General features: G+C 39.2%; 1 protein-coding gene across 3 annotated transcripts in view; it reads right to left on the reverse strand.

Annotated features, from left to right (window-relative positions):
* The window catches only part of Col12a1 (collagen type XII alpha 1 chain), a 111,639-nt gene that overhangs the window by 72,766 nt on the left and 13,867 nt on the right, over window positions 1-25,006 (reverse strand). For 2 of the 3 annotated variants that reach the window (XM_027411073.2, XM_027411074.2), the window contains exons 6-14: window positions 24,207-24,470; window positions 23,863-24,027; window positions 22,912-23,085; window positions 21,593-21,883; window positions 20,385-20,987; window positions 18,190-18,462; window positions 14,827-15,099; window positions 14,094-14,366; window positions 4,251-4,523 (exon numbers count right to left, since the gene is read on the reverse strand). In XM_027411073.2, coding sequence (XP_027266874.1) covers window positions 4,251-4,523; window positions 14,094-14,366; window positions 14,827-15,099; window positions 18,190-18,462; window positions 20,385-20,987; window positions 21,593-21,883; window positions 22,912-23,085; window positions 23,863-24,027; window positions 24,207-24,470 — 2,589 coding nt within the window. The remainder of the gene's footprint in view (window positions 1-4,250; window positions 4,524-14,093; window positions 14,367-14,826; window positions 15,100-18,189; window positions 18,463-20,384; window positions 20,988-21,592; window positions 21,884-22,911; window positions 23,086-23,862; window positions 24,028-24,206; window positions 24,471-25,006) is intronic. The other variant, XM_027411075.2, reaches the window with a different exon arrangement.

Raw genomic sequence — 25,006 nt, forward strand, 5'->3', positions numbered from 1 at the left:
ATGGAGCCCTGTGGTTTCCTTAACTGAAGAGATCATGGGAGTCCACATCAACTGGAATCCACAGAAAGGGCACAGCAATAGAGAGCGTGCCACAGATAAAATGCTCCGGAACCATACAGAGGATCCTCTTTAGGTCTCCAACCCAGAATACATCAGGGCATATGTGTGAGAAGAGTACCACAAACTAGAGCACGCACCACCCAAAACAAACAGAACCACTCTTGATGATCATGTGTGGCCAGAAAGTTCCCCAGTCCAGAAGACCAAAGTTCAGAATCGTGGTATGTCAGGTGATTATTTCAATAACAAAGCAAAAGTGGTCCTAAACCAAACCCTGAATTTCAAAAAGATCAAACTATTTCCAAATCACTACATTCTAGACAGAGGGTAAGATCAACATTTACAGTAATGTACTTTCCAGAACCCAACAAAATAAAACTCACAACATCTAGATCCAAATGAAAATTGTAAGGCACACTGAGAACAAATTTGTCACCTAAATTTTGGATGTAATAATTGTGTCCTCCCTAAAAGTCATGTTGAAACTTTAACCTCCAATGTTGATATTTGCAGGTAGGACCTTTGGGGAGGTAACTTCAATTAATTAAGTTTGTGTAGATACAGCCTTAATCAAATGATGTCAGTGACCCTAGTAAAGAAAATGGGGAAACCAGTCTGTGCTCACCTTCCTCTACCACTCTACCACAATCTCTGATGTAAAGAACCTAAGCGTGTGTGTGTGTGTGTGTGTGTGTGTGTGTGTGTGTGTGTGTGTGTGNGTGTGTGTGTGTCTGTGTGTGTGTCTGTGTGTGTGTGTCTGTGTGTGTGTGTGTCTGTGTGTGTGTCTGTGTCTGTGTCTGTGTCTGTGTGTGTGTCTGTGTCTGTGTGTGTGTCTGTGTGTGTGTGTCTGTGTGTGTGTGTGTGTGTGTGTGTCTGTGTGTGTGTCTGTGTGTGTGTGTGTGTGTATGTGTGTCTGTGTGTGTGTGTGCATGTGTGTCTGTGTGTGTGTGTCTGTGTGTGTCTGTGTGTGTCTGTGTGTGTGTCTGTGTGTGTGTGTCTGTGTGTATGTGTGTGTGTGTCTGTGTGTGTGTGTGTGTCTGTGTGTGTGTGTAGGCCATGAAGCTAGAAAAGAGGGTTTGTGAGAGAAGAAGAGATTTCAAGGGAGGATAGAAAATAGAATAATAAAATACTTGTGATTGAAAAGCAGTAAAAGGGAATTAAATAGGGAAAGGAAGCAGGGAAGCCAGGAGATTAGCAGTCTGGGAGAAGAACAAATGCAAATGCAGACTGAGACATTCTATGCAGATGTCACAGTGAAACACACTCCCTTATGTGCTATCCTAAAAAGTTTTTTTTAATTGTATCTTAGATCAAAGGAGAAGAAAAATGAAAGTTCATCACATTAAATTATTGCTAATGTTTACAAACACTAAAATTGGTGGGCATCCGTATTTTCCTGGAAGGTGCTATACTAAAATATATTGCATGATCTCCTATTTCTGTCTCCTAAATTTTTTCTTAGTAGAACAAGACATCTTTGTCATACATAAAGTTCTCAAACTTTTATTCCCACAATCCACAATTGAGAAAAATGGAAAGTTAAATCTTATGAGTGGTACTAAAAATAAATAAACCAAGTTCCCAAGAGAACATAATCCCAAGATGCCAAATCTTTATCAATTTAAACATGTCAATAGCAGCCAACTGTTCTACCTCGTGCCTTGACACACTCTGTGGGTTTCTACTGTACTTTTACATTTCCATGAACAATAAATAAACTGAACTGAAATGAGGTACATCAAATCTCAACTCATTTTCAATGGGAAATTATACTTTAGGAAGAGAAAATAAAAGCTTTGGTGCTTCTCATAATTAAAAGTCAATGCTTCTAACATCATTAATAGATATGTCATGCACTACAAAATGCTGGGGCAGGCTTACACTGTGTGATTTCTCTTCATGTTTTAACAACTCACAGTTGTTAAACTGTTTAACAGCTCCTATGCCACTGCTGAATTAGCCACCATGAGGCAGGACAATGGATAGTCTAATCCCAATTCATAATTTTCATGGCATCAAACATTCATGTGCCATGTCCTTGAGTTTCAGTTGAAAGTGATGCCTTTCACATTTCTAAACACTCAGTGAGAAGCACATATAAAAATGTGAAACTTTTTTTTTCTATCAAGATACCTTGATAGAGGGAGCCATTATGGGGTTAGGGAGAAACCTGGTGCTAGGAAAATTCCCAGGAATTTTCCAGGATGACCCCAGCAAAGACTTCTATCAATAGTGGAGAGGGTGCCCAAACTGACCTTCCTCTATAATCAGATTCGTGAATACTCTAATTGTCATCATAGAACCTCCATCCACTAACTGATGGAGGCAGATCCACATTCAAGCACTAGGCTGAGCTCCTGGAGTTCAGTTGAAGAGAGGAAGAAGGGATCACATGAGCAAAGAGGCGGGTCAAGATCATGACTGGGAAAACCACAAAGACAGCTGACCTGAGCTAATGGGAGCTCACAAACTATAGACTGAACCTGCATGGGACCGAACGAGGCCCTCTGAATGTGGGTGAGTTATGTGGCTTGATCTGTTTGTGGGGCCCCTGGCAGTGGAACCAGGACTTATCCAGGGTACATGAACTGGCTTTTTGGAGCCCATTCCCTGTGGTGGGATACTTTGCTTAGCCTTGATGGAGGAGGGGGCTTGGTCCTGACTCAACTTGGTATGCCAGACTTTGTTGACTCCCCAAAGGAGGCTTTACCCTCTCTGAAGAGTGGATGGGGAGTGGAGGGGTGAGAGAAGAGGAGGGAGGGTGGACTGGGGTTGGTATGTAAAATGAAAAAAAAAAACATTTAATTTTAAAAAATGTGGAAGTTTCCAAAACAAAAGAAAAAAGTTTTCCTCTAAATGTTTAGAAATGTCTGTGACTAACAGATGTTTGTTGTTATTTGGTTTTATCATTGCTGCTGTTTTGGTTGGTTTGGTTTTTGTTTTGTTATGTTTAAATATTCTTTGCTTTTTTTGGTTTGTTCCTATTCTGCTTTTGTTGTGCCTACTCATTATACGTGATACAGTGTTATATAAGGACATCTTTATACCAGATAGAATGTGAATTGAGTACATTCCTCCCATACCCAGTCCTTCCAGTTGGCTCTCTTAGAACACTATTCACGTCACAAGCAAAAGTGAGCAAAGAGAGGCCAGATCTAGTGGCTCGTGCATTTAATCCCAGCACTCAAGAGGCAGAGGCAAGCAGCTGTCTATGAGTTTGAAACTAGTGTAATCTACATAGTGAGTGCAAGCCAGCAAGGGTTACATAATGAAATCCTTCTTATAAAAGAGAGAGAGAGAGAGAGAGAGAGAGAGAGAGAGAGAGAGAGAGAGAGAGAATATAAAAGAAATGGGGATCAAGAAGCACAGATATGCCCCGGGTATCCTTCCCTGCTTCACATACACACAGCTTTCTCCATTATCCACACCCTCACCCAAATGGTACACTTGTTGAAATTACCAAACATATACACTGTCGTTCAAAAAATAGGAAGGAAAACAAAGAAATGTTGATTGCCTCCTCCTTCCACAGATAGACTGTTCACAATTATTCACAAGAAAAAAGTTATGAAACAGAAGTCAATCTGAGCCACAGAAAATTGAATGGGCTTTTGAGTTAATCTTAGCAAAAATTAACAAGAAAGGGGTAACAAATCTAGTATTACTCTCATGTCAAAAGCATAAACTCAACATCCTCTCATTGTTACTGACGTGCTTTAATGGCTAGACATTGTGCCTGGTAGTCTGTCTACTGTCATTTCATTTAATCCTCATGGCACTATAAGAGAAGAAATTCATCATCTGTATTCTACAGATTAGGAAACTGACATTTGAAAAAAAAGCTAAGGCACATGACCAAAAACATGCAATCACAAATGCTCCTAAATTCTCTTAGTCTACATGGGAGATGCATTTTCACTAGTTGAGTAGCCTAGCTAGCTGACCCTTTTACTAGAAAACAAAATTTACATGTGGCCAGGAAGAACTCAAAATTGTCCAATTATAATATTATTTTTCAAGTCTGAACCTAATTTGAACTTAAACCACACTCCTTAAACATCATCAATGTTCAGTTCTTGTTCCCAATTGAAGAAAAAAAAAACCTCAGTGGTTACACTGCATGTCACCTGAGCTGATTAGTTATTAGGTAGCACCAAGATGTATCCCTACACCCTTGGAACGTTACCTACATTCGGTTGTGGCATCTCCAGTCACGGGCTCTCCTTCTCCGCTGCTGTAAGTTGCAAAAACTGAAATTTTGTACTTTGTCTCTGGCTGTAGATTCTCTATCATAGTATGAATTGCGTCTCCAGGAAGATTTTTCTCTCCAGCCTCAATATCATCATAAAGTGACTTCCATGAGACTCTGTACCCACGAACCATTCCTGGAGCAGATGTCCAATAGGCCCCAATAGAAGTGTCCGTGATATCTTTTGTAACTAGATTTTGGGGTGAACCACGTTCTAAAACAGAGGTTTAAAAAGTAGCACTTTTTAATTTTTTAACAATCTTTTTATTTTATATACCAATCCCAGTTCCCCCTCCCTCCCCTCCTCCCTCTTGCCCTACCTTCCCCCCACCCTATATCCTCTCCTGAGAGAGAGTGAGGCCTCCCATGGGGGGGGATCATTAAAGTCTGTCACATCATTTGGGGTAGGACCAAGGCCCTCCCCCTGTATCTAGGTTGAGCAAGGTATCCCTCCATAAGGAAGGGCTCCAAAAAGCCAGTTAATTCACTAAAGATAAATCCTGGTCCCTCAGGAGTAGTACTTTTTAAATGTTAGCTACATAATTAAGTATTCACTCATCCTGGTAGACATCCTAACCTATTGAACTGAACCTCAAACTCTCTAAAACTGATCATTCTTTCTGAGCTTTGGGGCTGTTTTTAACCAGTGGAGCAAATCGGTGGAAGAAAGCTCCAAGTTACACAATTCCTATCTATCAACCTTACCCCACATTCCCATTTGCATTGCAGGGTCCTCTAGGCCAAATTTGAAGAAATACATGCTTTTAATATTTTTCCAAAAGGAAAAATGTCTAAATGTCAATATTTTATCAGATTTCAGAGTGCTTTAGGACATAGCCCACTGTTCACAAAGGTCTCCATGTCCAACCAGGATATTTATTTCTTTCTGATTTTATTATATGACTAACAGTTACTACAACAATTGTATACCACTTACAAACCTTAACTCCCACAATAGCTTTCTGAATAAACTTTTACTTGCATATTCAGTTCAAAAGAGTAGAAGTACAAACATTCAACATAGTTTGACTCCAATGAAACTAAAAATCACCAATACGTGTGGAAAGCTGAAAAGTAATTAGTCATCAAATATAGCATACCACTTGCTCTATCTGATCAAAATGCTACAAAATCATGGCTCTTTCATTAATATATACATATCCTAAATGGAAAAACATAGAAACCTCAACTTAATAATAGGCACAGATGTGTTCTAGTAAAAGCCTCATTTTCCATATTTTAAATGTAATGTAAATATACTAGTCACTTTATATTAGATGCTTTTACTAGGGTATATGCCACGTTATGACATAAATATAAAACTTTCTGCCTCCTTAGCATACATTATGCCAGTCATTGTTTTACATTCATGTAAATGATAATGTACACGCTAGATTTTTGAAAGCTGCTATTTTCTTAACTCAAAGTGAAGACGAACATTTTAGGACTCATAAACAATTAAGCATCAACCAAAAATAAAGATGATGATTAATGAAAAAAAAAAGTCAGTGCACAAACACTCTCCTCGTACATGGTAGAACTTAGAGGGAAAGATAAATAAAACAGAAGCTGGAAAGCCTAATAGATCCTAACGGAAAGTTCTTACTCCATTATAAATAACTTTGAAAGCAGACAGGCCATCTCATCTCCGGAAGGAAATTAGCTGCATATTTCACTGAAACCAAGAACACTTATTTTCAAGAACATAGTGACTTTTTCCCTCGGTACTTAAAAGTGGAAAAGTCTTTTATAGGAGAATCTTCTGCTTGCATGGTAATAACCTCTATATTTTCTTCACTTGAAGAATATGAAAATGTAACTCCATATTACTGGCTTCTTGGCTTGGTTTGGTTATTCGTTGTTTTTTACTTGTTTTGGTGACTTGTTTCCCACCACTCTGCTAAGTTACAAGTCTGCAATACACTTTTCCTTTGCTTACTACAGATCATTTTTCCACATGTGCTTTTGCTTCTGAATTTCTTAGCCTGTAGTCAGAAGAACTCCTGGGAAACAAACACACTTAATAGTGACTTTGGATTTAAATAAGCTAGTTGATGCACTAACGATATTCTCCAAACACATAAAAATTATCTAGAATATAAAAATTTTTTCCAAATTAATACCAGGGTAATCATCAACATCTACTTTTCTGAAGGCTTCATTTTTCAGACTATTTTTCTCCCTGATTTCTACAGCACTGAATTTGTGGCATTGTTTATTTCCATGACAACAGGCATCAATCTCACAAACACAAGCAAATAATCTCACTCTGAGAAAAATAACAGGAAGAGAATTGTGGTTGAAGCAAAAATATATTCACAGAGATGTTTCTGAGCTTAAAACAAAAAGATCTCTGATCACTAGACATGTGTTCCCACGAGTTTAACCAACTATTTTAACACTCAAAAGACTTGTAAAACTAGAACAAAATACTAACAAAATCACAATGGAGACTTTGTCAAGTGCATTAATGTCCTGAAACTAGTTTGCAAAAGTCCCTTTCAATATACAAATGAAATAACAACTAAAAGATATTTGACTTCTCATTAAAGACACACCAACAATGACTTGAGCATCCTCACAGAAGATTCTCAGCCACAAGGAACAGGCTTTAACGCACAGTTCACAGTATGTGAACACCATCTGCAGACACACATATTGACACATTCCGCACTCAAGATGAAGTTCTGACCCCAAAGAAAGGGGGAAAATGCTCAATTCACAATCCATGACTGAAAAAGATAAATGCTTCAAACCTGTTCCCTGTTCCCTGCATCAGTCAGAGTGATAAGAATATCCCTCAGTGTTTATGCTGTTATCAGGCATACTGCTGTTTTTCTTCCATAATAGGAGGCTACCCATTCTATTGAAATATAAGATACTTTGTAACAAGTGGATTTGTGAGAAAAAAAAATAGTTCCATTAGGAGACTAAATATCAGACCTATAACCCATAAAGTGTTGTTGTTGTTGTTGTTGTTGTTTTCTTTTTAAATGGGGTGTTGGTTTGGTCAATCATTAAGAATATCGAAAACTAAAGCAACTGTGTAGGGCTCTGTGGTACAACAGACAGAATACAGGCTTGCAGTCAGCTGGTGTTGGAGTTAAGTGTAACCACGTGAGTGAGCCATCAGCAAGCTATGTCACTTCTTAGTGCCTTGGCAAAAAAAACGTATGGACTGGACATGATTAGGTACATAAAAATGCCTTGAGAGGCAAAGCTCAATACTGATCAAATCAGAATGCATGAGACTGTCTAAATACTAACAGTTCCCAAAAATCTGTCCTGTCTCTCCACTCTTCTGCCCCTCTCTCTCACTCCCCCCACACACACACACACATTTCTGTCTAGTTTCCTTCTGGCGCTCCTCTCTGAGACTTACAGGGCTATTTGTTCAAAAGATACACTGGGCCCAAGTGACAATGAACCTTCACTCTTATTTTTGCTCCTAGAAAATGAAGAATCCATGATAAGCAAAACTCATCACAATGTGGCATCTCTGAGACTGCTTGGCGGTTCCTCTATTGGATAGCTTTATTACCATGCCCATGAGATCAAAGTCACTTCAAGACTGATGCTCAGAGGGCTGGGAAGTTGACTGGGCCTACCATCACATGCTTTCGTGTCATAAAACGTGATGTGGGCCAGGCGTTGGTGGTGCACGCCTTTAATCCCAGCACTCGGGAGGCAGAAGCAGGCGATCTCTATGAGTTCGAGACCACCCTGGTCTACAAGAGCTAGTTCCAGGACAGCCTCCAAAACCACAGAGAAACCTTGTCTTGAAAAAATAAAAGCAAAAAAAACAAAAAAACATGATGTGGGGTGTCTCACTCTCTTCTCTCTGCCCTAGCCTGAAAGAAAATGATTCTCAACATATGCTTGTTTTTGAATGGGCAATGGCGCTCTTATGGGGTTTAGTCAAAGTAAAAGTATCATCTAGTCAGGCATTTGGATGTTTAATTTATAGCTCCTGCCCTCAAAGAAGCTTCAGTTACCAGTCACTACCAGAAAATATTTCAGTTTGGTAAGATTGGGTTTGAGCAGGCATCCATTCTTAGAACACCTTAGGGGACAGAGAAGAGAAAAGAAAAGCTAGAAGTCAGAGTCTGGTCTCCTGGCAAAGCAGAACCCAACAAGCTTCATTCCTTTGTGGCTACCTTGCTGAGTGAGATCCACATCTGCTGTAGTGTGCTCCCTCCCTCTTGCATGAGCTCCTCAGATGTTGGTTTTATGATCCAGAGGATTACTCAGGGCTTTTCCTTAGTGACGTTTTTCAATAATGCTAATTTCAATAGTGCTTGCTTTCTCCTGCTCTGAACTGCAAACCCATGTTTCCTATATTTCATTTCTCTCTGGAATGTAATCTGTAGCATTTGTTTCAAAGGTATCTTCCTTGTGACATCACTCCTTTTCCCTTTGACTCCATCTCAGTAGTGTTCCTCTATATTCTTACTAGCACCAGTATAAGGAATAGAAGTGCATTTCTGTCATAGATTCAAAAGTCTAAAACTCATTTGGATTTCAAAAGATTGGTATTCAGTCAAAGGGCTGAGAATGTGTAACTTTTGAGTACTTGGCCCTAAAAAGGGAGCATTTATAGTAACCTCCAGGGCTTAGGGAACATTGCAGAAGATGGGTAGGAAGATGAGAAATGCTGTGGAACACCATCTTTTGGACATGATATGGTCATTACCCACACGAACCCACAGTAGCTATGGCTACCCAAACACCTTGTGCAAAATCAAGCCCTGTTAATGTTTCCACATGGAGGAGTTCATGAGGCCCCACCTTTAACTGAAGAGCTATTGGTTGTTATTGGCTACTGGGGAAGGGGGATTCTTTTTTTCTTAAGAGTGTATGACCATTGGTAGATTGTCTATGCTCAGGTTGACAGCCCCATGCCCATTTATTAATACATTAATACATTAATACATTGAGGTAGCACCAATATGACCAGTAGGTCATATTTTTTAATAGGAATGTAAGATAGGAGGAGGATGTGTTTAGTGTTGGAGGCAGCGTGTCCAGGGGAAATGGAAAGAGAATTAGGAGTAGATATGATTAAGATACATTGTATTCACATATGAAATTGTTTAAAAAACTAAGAATATTCTTTAAAACAATTTTGGTGCTTGGCATCTCTGTTCTGAATATATGTATGTATGTATGTGCGTATGTATGTATGTATTTTTTCCCCATGTCTGCTTGCATCACCTCATTGCCAATGCTGTGGAAGTTGTGCAGACAGGTGCATTTCTCATGATCTGAGCATCCACAAAGGGTTGAATTATACAGTTTTTTCCACATGCTATGCCAAAGAACCAATTTCTCACTTAAGTAACTTTCCTATGTTTCCCTAGCTCTTTTCCATTTGCCTTCCGAAAAGGAAATTAGCATCCAATTCAAACATAATTAAAATATAAATTAGCCAATGATGATAACTGAAGAATGAATCAATCACCCTGTGATGGGGCTGTGCTTCATCTTATAGATTGTTCCAGCCAGCCTTCACTAGACTTCACACAGCACTTTCAAAAATAGAAGTTCAATTTAAAATGCAATGTAAATGCTCCTCTAAATCAATTTGTCTTTTCTGTTGGAGCTCAGCTCAAAGGCATCCAACTTTCCACAGCGGTCTACAGAAGGCCTGCTTCTGGATAACATTCATGTGGAAACAGAACCAGAGCCACCATGCCAGAGGGCAAAGTTCACTGGTGACGACTCAACTCAGCTACTTAAAGGTACAAGCCATTTGTAAATACCTAACAAAATTGCCAAGTCGGCTTCAGAAATGCACGAGTAGAATTCTTTCTTCCCTAATTGTTGCCTCTCCAAATCTGACTTTAGCTGGATTTCTCTGGCAAGCAACTGAGCCGCAGACAAGAAACTGATTTAGCATCCAATGATTGGGATGAAGTTCCCTGGCAATGTCAGAGTGCTTACACCCCCAGTGTATGATTTTTCAAATTATGAGACAGCAATAAATCTCAGGAAACAGAGAAGCCTTGTTCAGTCCACCTTGGAGAAGCCCATGTTATTGTGCATAAGGCAGAATTCCTGCACTGCACTGAGAACCTCACTGTAACAAAATGTCAGCTGAGTCAACTTGGTTTGATCTGTAGGAAGCCATTAATAGGTCAGGCACTAGCAGGTTGCTACAGCAACTGAAACAAAGGAAATCCTGAAAAGGCATGGTTTCCATAGCTAGAAAACACTCAAAATTCAAAAACAGAACTGTACTATTCCCAAACTGATACATCCATTCATTTGTGGTGAATCTCTGAAAGTCAAGCATTATTCACTTAGATTTATCAAAGTAGGTTCCCCCCTCTCTCAAGTCCCAACAGCAACTACTAAGGTTTCTATCCAGACATAAAGTACATTTGCATGCACAGCAGCATTTTAGTAATTACATTAAGCCTATCTACTCTAATGACAACAACGGCAGTTGGGGACAATATAAATCAAACTTAATGGCTTCTGTTCAGATTCCTCTGAAGTCTGGATCTGAAATAGCAATAAACTCTGCCTTTGTGATTCTATCACACAGCAGTCCTAAGCCAACCATGAACTTCCCCAGTGCCAGTGCTAATAAATCTCTCTTCCAGAGACAGGGGGAATTTTCAGATCATCGGCTGTGTTTCAAAAGGAGAAAGCACTAGGGAAGAAATTCAGGTTAGGGATGGTTCCATACAAAGTATTCTAAAAAGAATAAGGCAGAACTTTGGTTCTTTGACTTGAAAGCCACATGTTTTCAAGATAACTGCAAAAAAATTTAACCTACAGAAAGCTCTTGCTGGTTGACTTCAGGCCCTGGATAGACGAAGCATTCCTTCAAGGTCTGCTCTTACCACCTCCTCTCCCAGGAGCAAACCAGATTAGAAAAACAGCAGCCCTCAAAAGCATTTGCCTGGCTCTGCTTTTGGCTTTCCACTCCCCACATTCACCATCATATCCTATTCCTGTATATGGTATGTAGATTTGGCTGAGTTGGTATAATAAAACAAAATGGAATAAGCAGGGGCAAAAATCCTCTATTATTTTAATTTAGCCACAACTCCACTTCCACAGACTCATTAAGTTTGCCACACATAAGGCAATGGAATAAGAGTGTTCATAAAAGAAGGAGGACAACACCTTTGTAATCTTCATGATAGGCCAAAGGTTCTACTATAAAGTGAAAAAGAAGTCTTTGATCAACACAATTTAGTTTCAGAATCACCACATTTTTAAGGTAGGTCACAAACTATTTAGCTTTCTTCCTTCTCAATAAATAAGAAACAATGTTTTTTTCATTTATTTTGCTTCTTATGCATCTTCCTCAGAAACAGTTTCTCATCAAATGCATGTAGATGTGTGTGTGTGTGTGTGTGTGTGTGTGTGTATGTGTGTGCTTACATTCACACATGCAGATAATGTGCCAATTGCTCTATACCATTTATATAAAGTTATAAATTTATAAATAATTATACTACCCATCTAACCTAGAGAAATTACAGGCCAAGAAAATGTTTGCTGAAGGTTAAAAGGTTTATTTTGGCTAGGTGAGATTTCTAGTGCATTATTCTTGTTGAAACATATTATAATTTTTTTAATCTAGAAAGATGGGGAGGGGGCTAGAGAGATAGCTAAGCATTAAGAACACTGGCTGCTCTTTCCAGAGGACCCAGGTTCAATTCCCAGCACCCACATGACAGCTCACAACTGTCTGGAACTCCTTTTCCAGGGGAATTCAACACCCTCACACAGACATAATATGCAGGCAAAACACCAATGTACATAAAAATACAAATAAATTATTTTTAAAAGAAAGAAAGATGGCATAAAGGGCTCTGAAATACCATTTCTTAGACTGGATATAACTACTGTAAACATTTATACCAACTGTAGTTACCTCCACTAGTCCGTTATAAGACTAGCCCTATCAACATTTAATCAAGGAAGGGGAAGGCCTCTGAAATGTTGGCTAATGACAGATCTGGGAAAGGGGGGATCACTGTCTTCAGTTGTGTGTGCCCACTACTAATCCACAAAGATCTAAGAGGTATCTCCAAACCTACAGTCACACAGACAGGTTAATCTCAATGGATCACAAAACAAAACAAAAAGACAACAATGTGAAAGAGTTGTGGGGATCTGAGAGGGTGAACTGAGTGGTCAGTATGCAAGCAGGTATCCATGAAAGTGTAAAACTAAATGAGTGATAGAAACTAAAGTTAATGAAGAAGGTTTTGACTGAGTATGAATGGTTTTTAAAATCCAGGACATGCAGATGAGTATCAGATTAGAGACGTACTACCAAAGGGGAAAGTATCATTTCCAGGAATCTCCCTATACAGAAGCAATGTTAACAAATAGAATCTATACCTAGTCTGTAAAAATTAAAACTTCCAAGTTTACACTTTAAAAACTACCCTCTGAATCACCTATGCTTGGATCTAAGCAGAGCATGTGGAGAAGAGAATGTCAAAAAGTCGGAGAAGAACAGACTTCTCAAGCACTTCGACTGCTCTTCCCGAGGCAAAGGCCATGTGCTGCTATTGATTGGGGTATGTTGCCGTGGTTGAGGTAATTTCCATGTCTGCCTCTTGTTTTGGAGGTTTTTATGCAGTCAATCTATAGCTTTGAACTATTGAAGATTTACTTGCAGGCATCATGTCTGAAGTTGCTAAGTTATTTTATATCTAATATTTTACAGTTCAAAAGGATTTTGCCAGCCTTCTCCCCGTTGAGCTCCCTAGTCACCCTAGAAGGAAGAAAGGGAAAGGACTATCCCTCTGTAAGAGGCAAACTGACACTGAAGGAGGGAACAAAGGATTCCCTGCAGGTCACACAGATAAGTGACATAGCCAGTGTTCTGGTAATCAGTTACTTTTGTTTTGTTTTGTTTTCGAGACAGGGTTTCTCTATGTAGCTTTGGAGCCTGTCCTAGAACTCGCTCTGTAGACTAGGCTGGTCTCGAACTCACAGAGATCCGCCTGCCTCTGCCTCCTGAGTGCTGAGATTAAAGGCATGTGCCACCAATGCCTGGAATCAGTACTTTACTTTATTACTGGTATTTACTATTTTATTTAAAACCTCTGCCAAGAATGGATTCTATTGATTATTGGGATTAGACACTTGATTGCTAGCATTTAATCTTTTCTTATTTGTTTTCAATTCTTGACCAAAACATTTTTTTTACAATCCAAACTAGCTCTCACAGGCCTTGCCACTGCCAGTTACAGCACCTACACACTAGAAACTCCTGGATCCAACTAAGGTTGGGTACTTTGCCCAACTCCACTGTTTTGCTTTATTGTTTTGCACTCATCATGTACTTCAGATTAACTTTTTGCTAATTATCGATTCACAAATGTAGAATATAGTGATAAAATATTATAAACATAGGAGCCTATAGTATAGTGTCATATTCCTTAAGCAATTATGAATGCTTTACCAGAAGGGCATAACTAAAGTCAGAGAGTAGCTCCCATACAGACCTAGAGAATGGAGCCATGACCATAAGCCCTCTGAAAGCTCCTCAAATGTACATGTTTCCCAAGTCCCTTCCCTTGAATATTGCCATTTTATTCATTGCATCAGCCCACAGTTTTATATCAGCTCCTTGTACTCTCTCGACCTATGTATAATAGGCCATTTTATAGTATTCATTTTAAATACACATTCCATTAAGGAAAAAAAATACCATATTCAAGATTTCATTCCCTAGAAGCCCTTCCAGTTTCTTCATGCTGAATTACACACAGGCTCAAGATTTGCCAGGACACAGGACATTAATTACCTTCAAGTGTTGTTCCTTTACCAGAAAGGGCTTCTCCAGCCCCAGATGCATACAGTGCTGTCACAGATAAGTCGTATTGTGTCCCTTCCTTCAATCGCCTCAACACCGTGTTGGTTGTATCTCCGTCCACAGTAACCTCTTGAGTTTCACCTCCTGCTGCTGGTGTGTACGTGACAAGATACTGCTTCACTTTTCCTGGTGCCCCACTCCAAGACAACTTTAGAGTTGATGTCGTAGCGTCAGAAACTCTTAAGTCTCTTGGATTCCCTCTAACTTCATTTAAAAAAAGATGACAGTATCAAAAGTCATTACTTAGTAAAAATGACTTGAAAACACCGATTTTTTATATGTGTGTTATATTCAAATTTACATCCTATGTAATGACTATATATACAGCTCACTAATAACATATAAGCATTGCTAAATAGGATCCTACACAATAGTAAACAATGAGCAAACAACATCCAGTTCCTTTTCTGTGTTTATGCAAATTAAAATCTTCCATAAAAGCCAGACACATTAGCACACTCCTGCAATCTCAGCACTTAGGAGGATAAGATAGAAAGATCACAGGTTTGAGGATAGCCTGGGCTACATACATGCCTCAAAGGGGGAAAAAATGTGTAAAATCTGTCATTAGAATCTTCCACATCAAATATTTTCCTTAAAGCTTTCCTACAAATGGAACTAGGTAATGAGTGTTGTTTCCAGGTGATCAGTATGTTTCCTTTACCTTCTTCAGTGGCTGCATTTCCTGTCAGTGGAGAGCCAGGTCCAGAGGAATATTCAGGAATTACAGATATTTCATACTTTGTGTCTGGTGTCAGGTTCTCCAGTGTTTTCCTCCTCTGATTGGCTGGGGTACTGACTTCTTTGCTTTCTCCACCAGAAACTGGTCTGTATATGATTCGATACCTTAAGACTCTCCCTGGAGCCTGAGACCAGGTAATTTTAAAACTGTCTGTAGTCTCATCTGTCACCTTCAGGTTTCGTGGTACTCCTTTTACTGAAATTAAAAAATGCATATTTTTTAAAAGCTAGCTGATTTTGTGTGAATACAAAAAAGCTAGCCTTTGAACATTAATTATAGTATTTTTCAAACTAAATTCCAAGATCAGTTTTATTTACAAGCATTCTGGTTACAACATTCATTTAGCCAGATTCTGAAACCATTTTGCAAATAATTTCTTATTTGTATGGTCATTTACTATAGAGGAAAAACTGTACTATAGAGGAAAAAACTTATCAGAAGAATGTGATAAGCACATATTGAATATCATTAAATATAAATCTCAAAGTTGAATTGCAATGTGAATCCCACAGACTTAGGGTCATCAATTAAATTTTCCAGTAAGAAGCCAAATGAGAACATCATTGGACTTTATGTTTGCTAAACATGCTCAAGAAGAAAGACTGTCCATATGGACAACACATTCAATAATGATGAGCTCAAAGTCATCATGTTCTCAATTCACTGGGGTGAAACAGTAGTGTAATGTGGTTGTATGTGACCAACAAACAGTATTAGAAGTTTACTTAAAGTGTCAGCACATCATGGGGCTAGAGAGATGGCTCAGTGGTTGAAAGTATGGCTGCTTCTGGCTCCAGAGGACCCAGATTGGGTCCCACTACCCACATTGCCACTCACAACTATCTGTTGTTCCAGTTTCAAGGTATCCAACACCCTCGTCTGGCCTCTGAGGGCACTGCACACACATGGTACACATATATGCAGGAAATACACCCAAATTCATAAGAGTAAAATGAATAAATCAAAGTTTGAAAAAATCAATACACAAATCACTCAAGACAGTAAAAAGAAAGAAAAAATCCATAAGTAAGAGAAATGTGTAGGGTGGGTGATTGCATAGCTTAATCCCAGCACTCAGAAGGCAGAAGCAAGTGGATCTCTGTCAGTTAAAGGCCAGTTTGGTGTGTATAGCCAGTTCCAGGCCAGCCAGGGCAAAATAGTGAGACCCTGACCCTCCCCTAAAAAATAAAGGAAAGAAAGAGAAAGAAGAAAGGAAGGAAGGAAGGGAGAGAGGGAGGAAGGGAAGAAGTTCTAGTTGGCAAACTTTACCTATGACTCATTAAGCACATCAAGAAAAAAAATCAAATTAGTCAAAACAAAGCAGAATGACTAATAGCTGTGAATCCTGGCTTAATGGATGTATAATTTTAGCCGTAGATTGTTCAGCAGCTAAACATAACTACTTGTTAGATTATTGCAGTGCCTGGATAAGATAATCCATGGGAAATATTTAGAATAGCATATGATACCTAGTAAGAGCTCAAAAACCACCAGCTTAATTAAGCTGTTAAATGTTAAAACTTGACTATTTACAAACAAAACTTTAAATTTTGAAATTTAGTGAAAAGCAGTAAAGCTGATAGGTATCAAGCTCTTCTATGGCAGCCCAATATCTAAAAACTTAAGTACATATGAATACATTGGGCTCAACTCAAAACTTCCTTCCCTTCTTCTTTTTTTGAGAGAGAAAATGGGAATATAGTACATTTATTTTTATGAAAAAAAAAGTTGTAATAAAAAGATCTCTGTAAGTAACATTACAGGGGAAAACAGTTCCCATGGCCAAAAGCAAACAATATTAATATATTTGCAAGCAAGGTAGTTTTTCAGCCTATTAAAAGAATGAAAATAAAAGCAAGTACAGATAACACAACTGTTTTTTAATAAAGTGTTTCATTTCAAGAATAGTGTCCTAAAATGACTAATAGTCATATGTGCCTTCTACCTCTTTCTACAGAAAATTTGTACTTGTTCTCTTCTTCTTAAAGAGAGGCCTCAAATAAAGCCACTCAGCATGGCAGCCCCTCAAACCTTAGTGTTCTGGAAGATTGTGAAACCATCAGTACAAACAGTGTGTCTATTTGTACCAGGAGATTTTGAAGTAAATAGGAGAATGAAATTCAGCAACTAGGCAGACTGCTTCACCTTCCGTTTTTAAAGACTCAAGTTTTTTCTTGAGCTGTGGTAAGCAGTGTAAGCAATCAACAAAAAAGCAGAAACATCTTTAGTACAAATATCTAAGTTATAGAAACACTCACAAAAAGATGTGTTAGATACTTTAATTTGCCTACAGTCATAACTATATACAAAAAAAAAGTCAATCTTCCTTGAAAAATGTTTTAGAGACAAAGATATTCCCTAATGTGCACAGGATCTATCTGCAAGTACATCTCTCTACATCTTAAATTCTCATGATGCCTTTTGGATTCTTTCCCTCCCACCCAGTCAAAACAGGGAAGGGAATCCACATCTCTTAGAATAATCACTGTCTCCATGTGAAGAGTACTTGACAAAATTTTTTTCTTGGCCAGACTAAATATCAAATGAAATTAATTATGCCAAAAGGTATTCCGCTCTAAACAGTAAAGATGACACATATCAAACAGCAGTAGAATTAATCCACTCAGGTCCCAGCAGCATTATTCACAATGGTTAAAAGTGGGAGCAACCTGAATAGATGAATAAACAGAACATGGTATATTCGTTCAATGAGATAACGTTCACCCTTAAAAAGAAATGAAATTCTGCCCAAGCATGGCAACCCAATCACTCAGGAGTCAGAGGCAGGCAGATCTCTGTGTGTTCAAATTTAGGCAACTTTAAACAGCAAATTAAGGTCAACCAAGGCTACGCAGTGAGACCCTGTCTCAATAAATAAATAAATAAACTCTGATATAGGCTGCAACATGGATGAGGAACTACAGTTGGTGGAAGAAGTCCAACAAAGGGACAAACATCACATGATTACATTGGGTAAGGGCTTAAAATAATCAAAGAAACATAAAGTAGGACGACAGTCCAGGAGCAGGGCATTGGGAAATGGAGAACCACTGCAGTTCTGGTTACACACATTCTGCACATGGATGGAAGTGATGTAGTCTGTACAAGGTCAAAATACTTCATGCAGTTGAAATGTGCACCTAAAGATGGTTGGAATGGCTGAATGGGGTTTGTTTGTTTTCATTTTATTAACATGTACTAAAAGCAGGTGGTTTACTCATGCTATAACTTGGCCATCTAGTGAATTACAAGGTTTTGGGAAAACGTGAAAGAAACCCACTGTACCTTCAGCTGTGGTCTCCTCTCCAGCTACGGGAATACTGAAGCCATCTTCATACTCTGCAGTCACATTTACCAAGTACAGGGTCTCTGGTTTCAGGTTGCTGAGAACAACACTGGTGCTCGAAGCTGGCTCCACCACTGTGACCTCATCATTCCCAGTAGCATCTTTGTATGTGACATGATAGGAAAAAACATTTTCTCCAGCAGGAGACCATTCGGCTTTGAAACTATTAGAAGTCACCTGAGTAAACCTCAGATCCTTCGGTGGCACATAAGCTGTTTAAAAACAAAACAATAAGTTTAAATTTTTTATGTCTATGAAATAAAAATAGACTTCTTGACTCTGTGCTTCTGAAAATGTTGATATTCATTCAGGAGGAGAGTCATTGAGACCCAAGCACGTGACCACTGAGAAAAGGCCTCCTTCTTAAGAGGAAGTCCAGGTCATTCCCTTTGGTTATCCAAAACAGTGATTATATTATACAAAGGAAGCAATTAATTGAAATGGAACTTGAATTCTGAGCTTCTCAAGACAAAGCAGTAATAGAATAAATGTCCCCCCACACGTGTGTATTTAAACAGTAGCAGGTTTTAAATGAACCATGACAACTTTCCCAATCATCCTGGTACTTGAATATTAACCCTTAGTGACAGGTAGGCAGATATTTCAAAGTAAAGCTAAGGAATTTTCTGGCAAATGAATAATGATAATAACTGGGAAGGTGCCTCGGTGGGGAAAGCACTTGCCATGCAAGTGTGAGGATACTGAACTTGAACCCCCCAAATCCACCTAGAGCTGGGTGCAATGTGGTTCCTCTCTAAGCCCAGTGCTTCCACAGCAAGAAGAGAGGCTGGAATAAGAGAGCTCAGCCTGACATACACAGCAGTGAACAGACTCTCTTGAAGAAGGTGGAAGTCAAGGACACACACACACACACACACACACACACACACACACACACACACACACACACACATAAATATACAAGAGAAAGATTTCTTAAAGAATCCTTATTAAACTGATCATGCATTAAACTGGTCATAAGAAGAGACAATGCTTGTTCAGGTCAGCTGTTTCCATGGGTTTCACCAGCCTGGTCTGGACCCCTTTGCTCATCAGTCCTCCTTCTCTGCATCTGGATTTCAGTTCAGTTCAAGGTTTAGCTGTGGGTGTCTGCTTCTATTTCCACCAGCTGCTGGATGAAGGCTATGCAATGATAGCTAGGAAACCAGCATGGGACTGATCCAGACCCCCTGAATGTGGGTGTCAGTTAGGAGACCTTGGAAATCTACGGGGCTTCTTCAGTATTTATTGCTACCATAGAAATGGACTTTAGGAGCCCATCCCACATGAGGGCATACTCTCTGAGCCTAGACACAAGGGAGCTGGTCTAGGCCCTATCCCAAAGAATATAACAGACTTTGAAGACCCCCCTATGGAAGGCCTCACCCTTCCTAGAGAGCAGAAAGGTTATGGGAAGGGTAGGGCATTAGTTGGCGGGGCAGGGTAAGAGGGGAGGGAGAGGAACCTGAGACTGACATGTAAAATAATTTTCTTTCTAATAAAAAAAAAGAAAAAAAAAAGAAGAGACAATGCTTAATGCACATTGTCCTTGGGGGACATATAAGCAGGAAAGATAAAAAAAAAAAAGTATAAAGTTACTTACAAAAAAAGCCAAGTGTGTAAAAGTGGCATATACTAGAAAACTTAAGGAAGGTTTAGAAAGGGGGTTTAAACACTGGAAAGCAGAATTTAAACAAATCAAAAAGAAAACCTAGAGAACTCCCAGTGTGAGGTATCATGCCCCAAACAAGGAAAGAGAATGCACAGAAGGGCTGTTTTAGTTGATTTGGGTTCAAAGGACCTGGAGCTATAGCTACACGGTAGAAACTCAGTAAGTGGTTGTGTAATGGGCTATGACCAATAGTTTAATGGAGCTAGGTCCTGAACTCCCCCAGGGATCTAGGGAGGGAAATCTCTTGACTCTTTAAGTAAACAAATTTCTTCACCAATAATGAAATGATATGCATACCCAGGAGAAAGTTATGTGTCAGACCCAAATACACTAAGTTCGATGGTTTTCAATAGCAATGGGAGGTTTCCAATGAATCAATGAAGACTCCTTCCTACCCATAGTTTTAGAATTGGGAAGCTTTGTTCACAGGGAAATAACTTTTACTTTCCAAAATCTACCAACCTTTCTTCTTTATAGCTGCCAACTCTTGCTCAATTCTAAGACAGATAGACTGGGTGAGTTCAAACGATATCCTCTGAAAGGCATCAAAATCCTCCACTGTGAACACATGGGTCTCTGGAGGAGGAGAGGCAATGGCTTCCAACTCAGAGCGAACAGCATCCTTCACGCCTACTGCGAAGATCTCCACATCCGAATTTCTGAGTTTTATAGCAGGGTCTCTGAAAGCATCCGATGACTTCCCATCAGTGATGAGAATCATGACCTTCGGGACATTACTTCTTGATCCTTTGTTAGGCACAAATATTTTCTCTCTGACATAAGTCATTGCTTTGCCTGTGTTTGTGGATCCTCCCCTGTAGGGGAAGGTGTTTATTGCTTTGATTATATCTTCAACTCTGTTAAATTCCTTCAATGTGAACTCAGTGTGAGGGTCTCTGCTGTATTGGACCAGGCTTATCTGTACCCTGTTTGGTGAGATCTCAAAACTTTTTGCAAGAACTTCCAAAAAGGCTCTAACTTTAACGAAGTTTGCAATCCCGATGCTATAGGAACCATCAACCAAAAACACGATATCAGCTTTTATATCCACACCACGTGAACATTCTGTGAAGAGAAAGAAAAATCCATTCATAAAAAAATATGAACTAAAATATAATAAAATTAAGATATCGATATCTCAGTGTCTTTGTAAGTCTACTTCTTAAAAAGCAACAAAAACAAACAAACAAACAAAAAACTAATGCAGGGCTGGAGAGGCAGCTCGGTGCATCAAGGGCTTCCTGAGCAAGCATGAGGACCTGAGTTTGTATCCTAGACACCCACCTAAGAACCAAGTGTAATGAAACGCTGCGGGTATGGAGACAGGCAAGTGCGGGGCTTGCTAATCAGCCAGTCTAGGCTAAACAACAAGCTCCAGGTTCCAGAAAAGACCCCATTCATCACAAAAATAAACAAATAAATGGAGTCAAAACTACTGCAAATACTGTGTTTAAAATGAAGTCTGGGCGGGGCGGTGGTGGCGCACGCCTTTAATCCCAGCACTGGGGAGGCAGAGGCAGGCGGATCTCTGTGAGTTCGAGACCACCCTGGTCGACAGAGCGAGTTTCAGGCTCCAAAGCTACACAGAAAAGCCCTGTCTCGGAAAAAAAAAAAAAAAATGAAGTGTGAACTAGTAGGCCTTAATGTTGTATTCCAAATGGCTAACTTACCCACTTGAACTTTCATTGGCTGAGTCTTCTCCATTACTGAAATGGGCTCACTGGATGTCAGTCCCTTCATGGCAGAAACACTGATCTGGTATTCCGTGTCAGCTGAGAGATCACGAACATTGAGCGTGGTCGTCTGAGGCCCCACACTCAAAGCGTGATGTCGGCCTCCTGCGGCCATTGGTGTGAGGAGGATTTTATAGCCGGTCACAGCGCTGGGAGACGGATCCCAGCGCAGCTTAATGTACTTTGATGAGACATCTGTGGCAACCAGATTTGAGGGAGGTTCGATGACTGAAACAAAAATCAAACAAAGAAAAATGTGGTGATTAACAATCAAGAGCATCTCTGTGAGGTTTTACAATGGGACCTGCAAGTCTCCTTATTCAAATGGATGATGTCTATGTCAGAAAGTGTTCTATGTTACCCTCTCTCCCTGATTCCAACTGTATGAACAAACCAACCAATTCCTACTGACAGGATTCCAGTTAGGACACTAAAAAGTTTGGTGGGGAAGAAAATTTTTGAAATAAACTAATGTTCCTATCAATGTTATCACTCTTTCATGTTCTGGAACGCTAAAGTAAGTGTCTGAAAGCTGCCAATGTTTAGGCCTGCATATAAAATAATTAAAGCAAATACCAGAAAAGCCTGATTAGGGTAGACAACATACACGAAAAGACTTTGTTTTTTTTTATAAAAGTCTAATCAATGGAGGAGGGGAATCTCATGAGGCCCCACCCCTAGACAAAGAACTAGAGGCGATTAAGGGATGCTGAAAATGAGAGATGTAGCTTTTACTAGAGGTGAGCCCCCTAACTGTTTATCCAATGCCAAGTGGATGCTTGAAATCATATACATACTGGTAACACTAACATATTCAGCATAATTAAACAGTCTGTATTAATATATCTATGCCTTCACACACACACACACACACACACACACACACACACACACACACACACTAGCAAAGAAAAATAACCCATAATTTGAAGGGAAGCAAGGAGGAAAGTGGGGGGGTTGGAGGAAGGAAAAAGAAGGCAGAAGTTATATCATTATATTTTAATTTTTAATTAAAGTTAAAAGTATTAGATAAACTAAGTCTAATAAAAACTGGCCTCTCCCCAAAAAATGTCCACAAGCTTCACAGAAGACTAAATATTTTGCCAAACTTTCCACTGGAGGGTGGAAATAATACCAATATATTAACAAGTTGAGTTCACAAACTGGACAATCACTGGAGGGTGTGGTTCAGATATATCGATTCTGGAATACTTGTAAAGCTAGTGTCTACACACCCTCAACAAGCAAGCACTCACCTTCTTCTCCACTAACCAGTTCACCAAGTTGCTCATCAACTCCTGAACACACCTGGGAGATTATCTCATTTTGAATGTCCACAATTGCATCAAAATTGGCCACATTGAAAACATGGTTCAAGGAAGGTGTGGATGCAATTTGTTTGAGTTCTTTTGCATCTGCAGCTTTAATACCTTGAAAACAAAAGGGTGGGAATATGTTAAAATGGGAAACATACCAACTTCAAGAAGTCCTTTGCAGTAATTCCAATTCTCAAACTGAAGATATTTTTTAACCCTTTTTAAGTCAAAATCCAGAGCTGCTTTGACAACTGCCTTTAATCCCAACACACTCAAGGCAGAGGCCAGAAGAGTTCTGTGAGTTCAAGGACAGCCAGACCTACTTAGTGAGGCCTGTCTCAAATAGATAGATGACAAGTGACAGAGAGATGGCGAACAAATGTTCAATGACAAAGGATTTTATAATTCCACACAAAGTGACCAGCTAAAGAGAAAAACAAATGGTTAATAGAAAGAGCCCCCATTTCAATCATGTCATCACTTGTCTCTGACATCTGTAAAGACAATATTTTTTTATTCCAAAGTGCTGAATGAGCTGGAGCCCTGTGAATGCTTCAAGTATTATGTAATGTAGAAAATGCAGAAAATCCACTTAATGATAATACAAGGAGGATCTTTATTAGAATCGCTGGCAGAGTGTTCTGTGAAAAGTAGAGAGCTGGCAAAGCATGCTCATAGCACCTCACTTAGTCCATATGCTACAAGAGTTTTACAAGGAAATAGATAAGCAGAAGTTTTACTCAAAGGCAGCTTGGCTTAATACTATCCTATAAACTCGGTAAGCACTTTTGACAACATCCTTCCTTGAGGAATCAACCTTTATCTTCTTAAGCTTCAGTAAGTGTACTGAAGGAGATCTAGAGAGAAAATGGCTGGTCAGACTTAACCTACCCAGAGAGAAAACCTCAACTCCAATATTCCGAAGCTCCCGAGCTGGAATATCCACTTCGTCCTGAGATTTGCCATCCGTGATAATAATTGCCACTTTAGGAAAGCCAGCTCTTGAGCCAGCAGATTCAGTGAAAGTGTTTTTAACCAAGTAATCAATGGCATCCCCTGGAGGGAAAAAAGAAACATTTTCATTTACTCCAGGTTCTCACGCATTTTGCCAAAGTTAAAGGCTAAGAGTTAATTCCAGAGGTACTTACTATATAATCAAATGGTTTTTTTTTTAATTCCTTCTCAAAATAGACACTTCATTTATTGTAAACAATAAAGGAATCTCTAAAACAGACCTGTCATTGTGTTGCCACCTTTGTAAGGTATTTTCTTAATTGCAGCAAGCAGGTCATCTCTTCGGTAATACTGATTTAAGTTAAATTCAGTCCTGGTATCTGTGCTGTACTGAACAACTCCAACTCTTGTCTTCTCCTCCCCAATGTCAAAAGCAGACACAAGAGCAGCAATGAAGTCTAAAATGTACTTGAAATTATTTCTTCCCACACTCCAGGAGCCATCCACAAGAAAGACTAAATCAGTCCAGGCACTGACCGAGCACTCTGAAACACATTTAAGATATTTTTAAATGACTAAGTCAGTCCACCTTTAAAAACAACATGGGCTAACATGGTAAAAATGTTCCTGAATCATTCTATACCTTATAATGCCTGGACCCATTATTTTCCATTTACACACGTAAGAGAACATAAAATCTTATAACACTGAAGCAGTTTCAATGCACTTATCAAGATCCACTTACGGGATTGGATGCCTATAAATTGCTAGGTGAGACATTCTGTGCAGAGAAATAACTAGGTATGTGATATATACTGCCCAGGAGAATACAGCCCACCCGCATGCACTGGTAGCCTGTTTTTCTAAACTATATCTTTACTCTTCCGCAAATGAAGATTCCATAAAACATCTGGGAGACTCGCAAGAGAAACACCAATAGAGTCTCCTCCTGCCTTGTTATTAATCAACATATAAACACAATCTGTGCTTTTCAGGCAGATGAGTCTGAGTAGAAGAAAAGAGCAAATATTTTAATAGTCTGTCATATTTTCCAATGTAAATAAATGTCTAAGTTTATAGT

This window comes from Cricetulus griseus, chromosome 4 (genome assembly GCF_003668045.3).
Source record: "Cricetulus griseus strain 17A/GY chromosome 4, alternate assembly CriGri-PICRH-1.0, whole genome shotgun sequence".
NCBI lineage: Eukaryota > Metazoa > Chordata > Mammalia > Rodentia > Cricetidae > Cricetulus > Cricetulus griseus.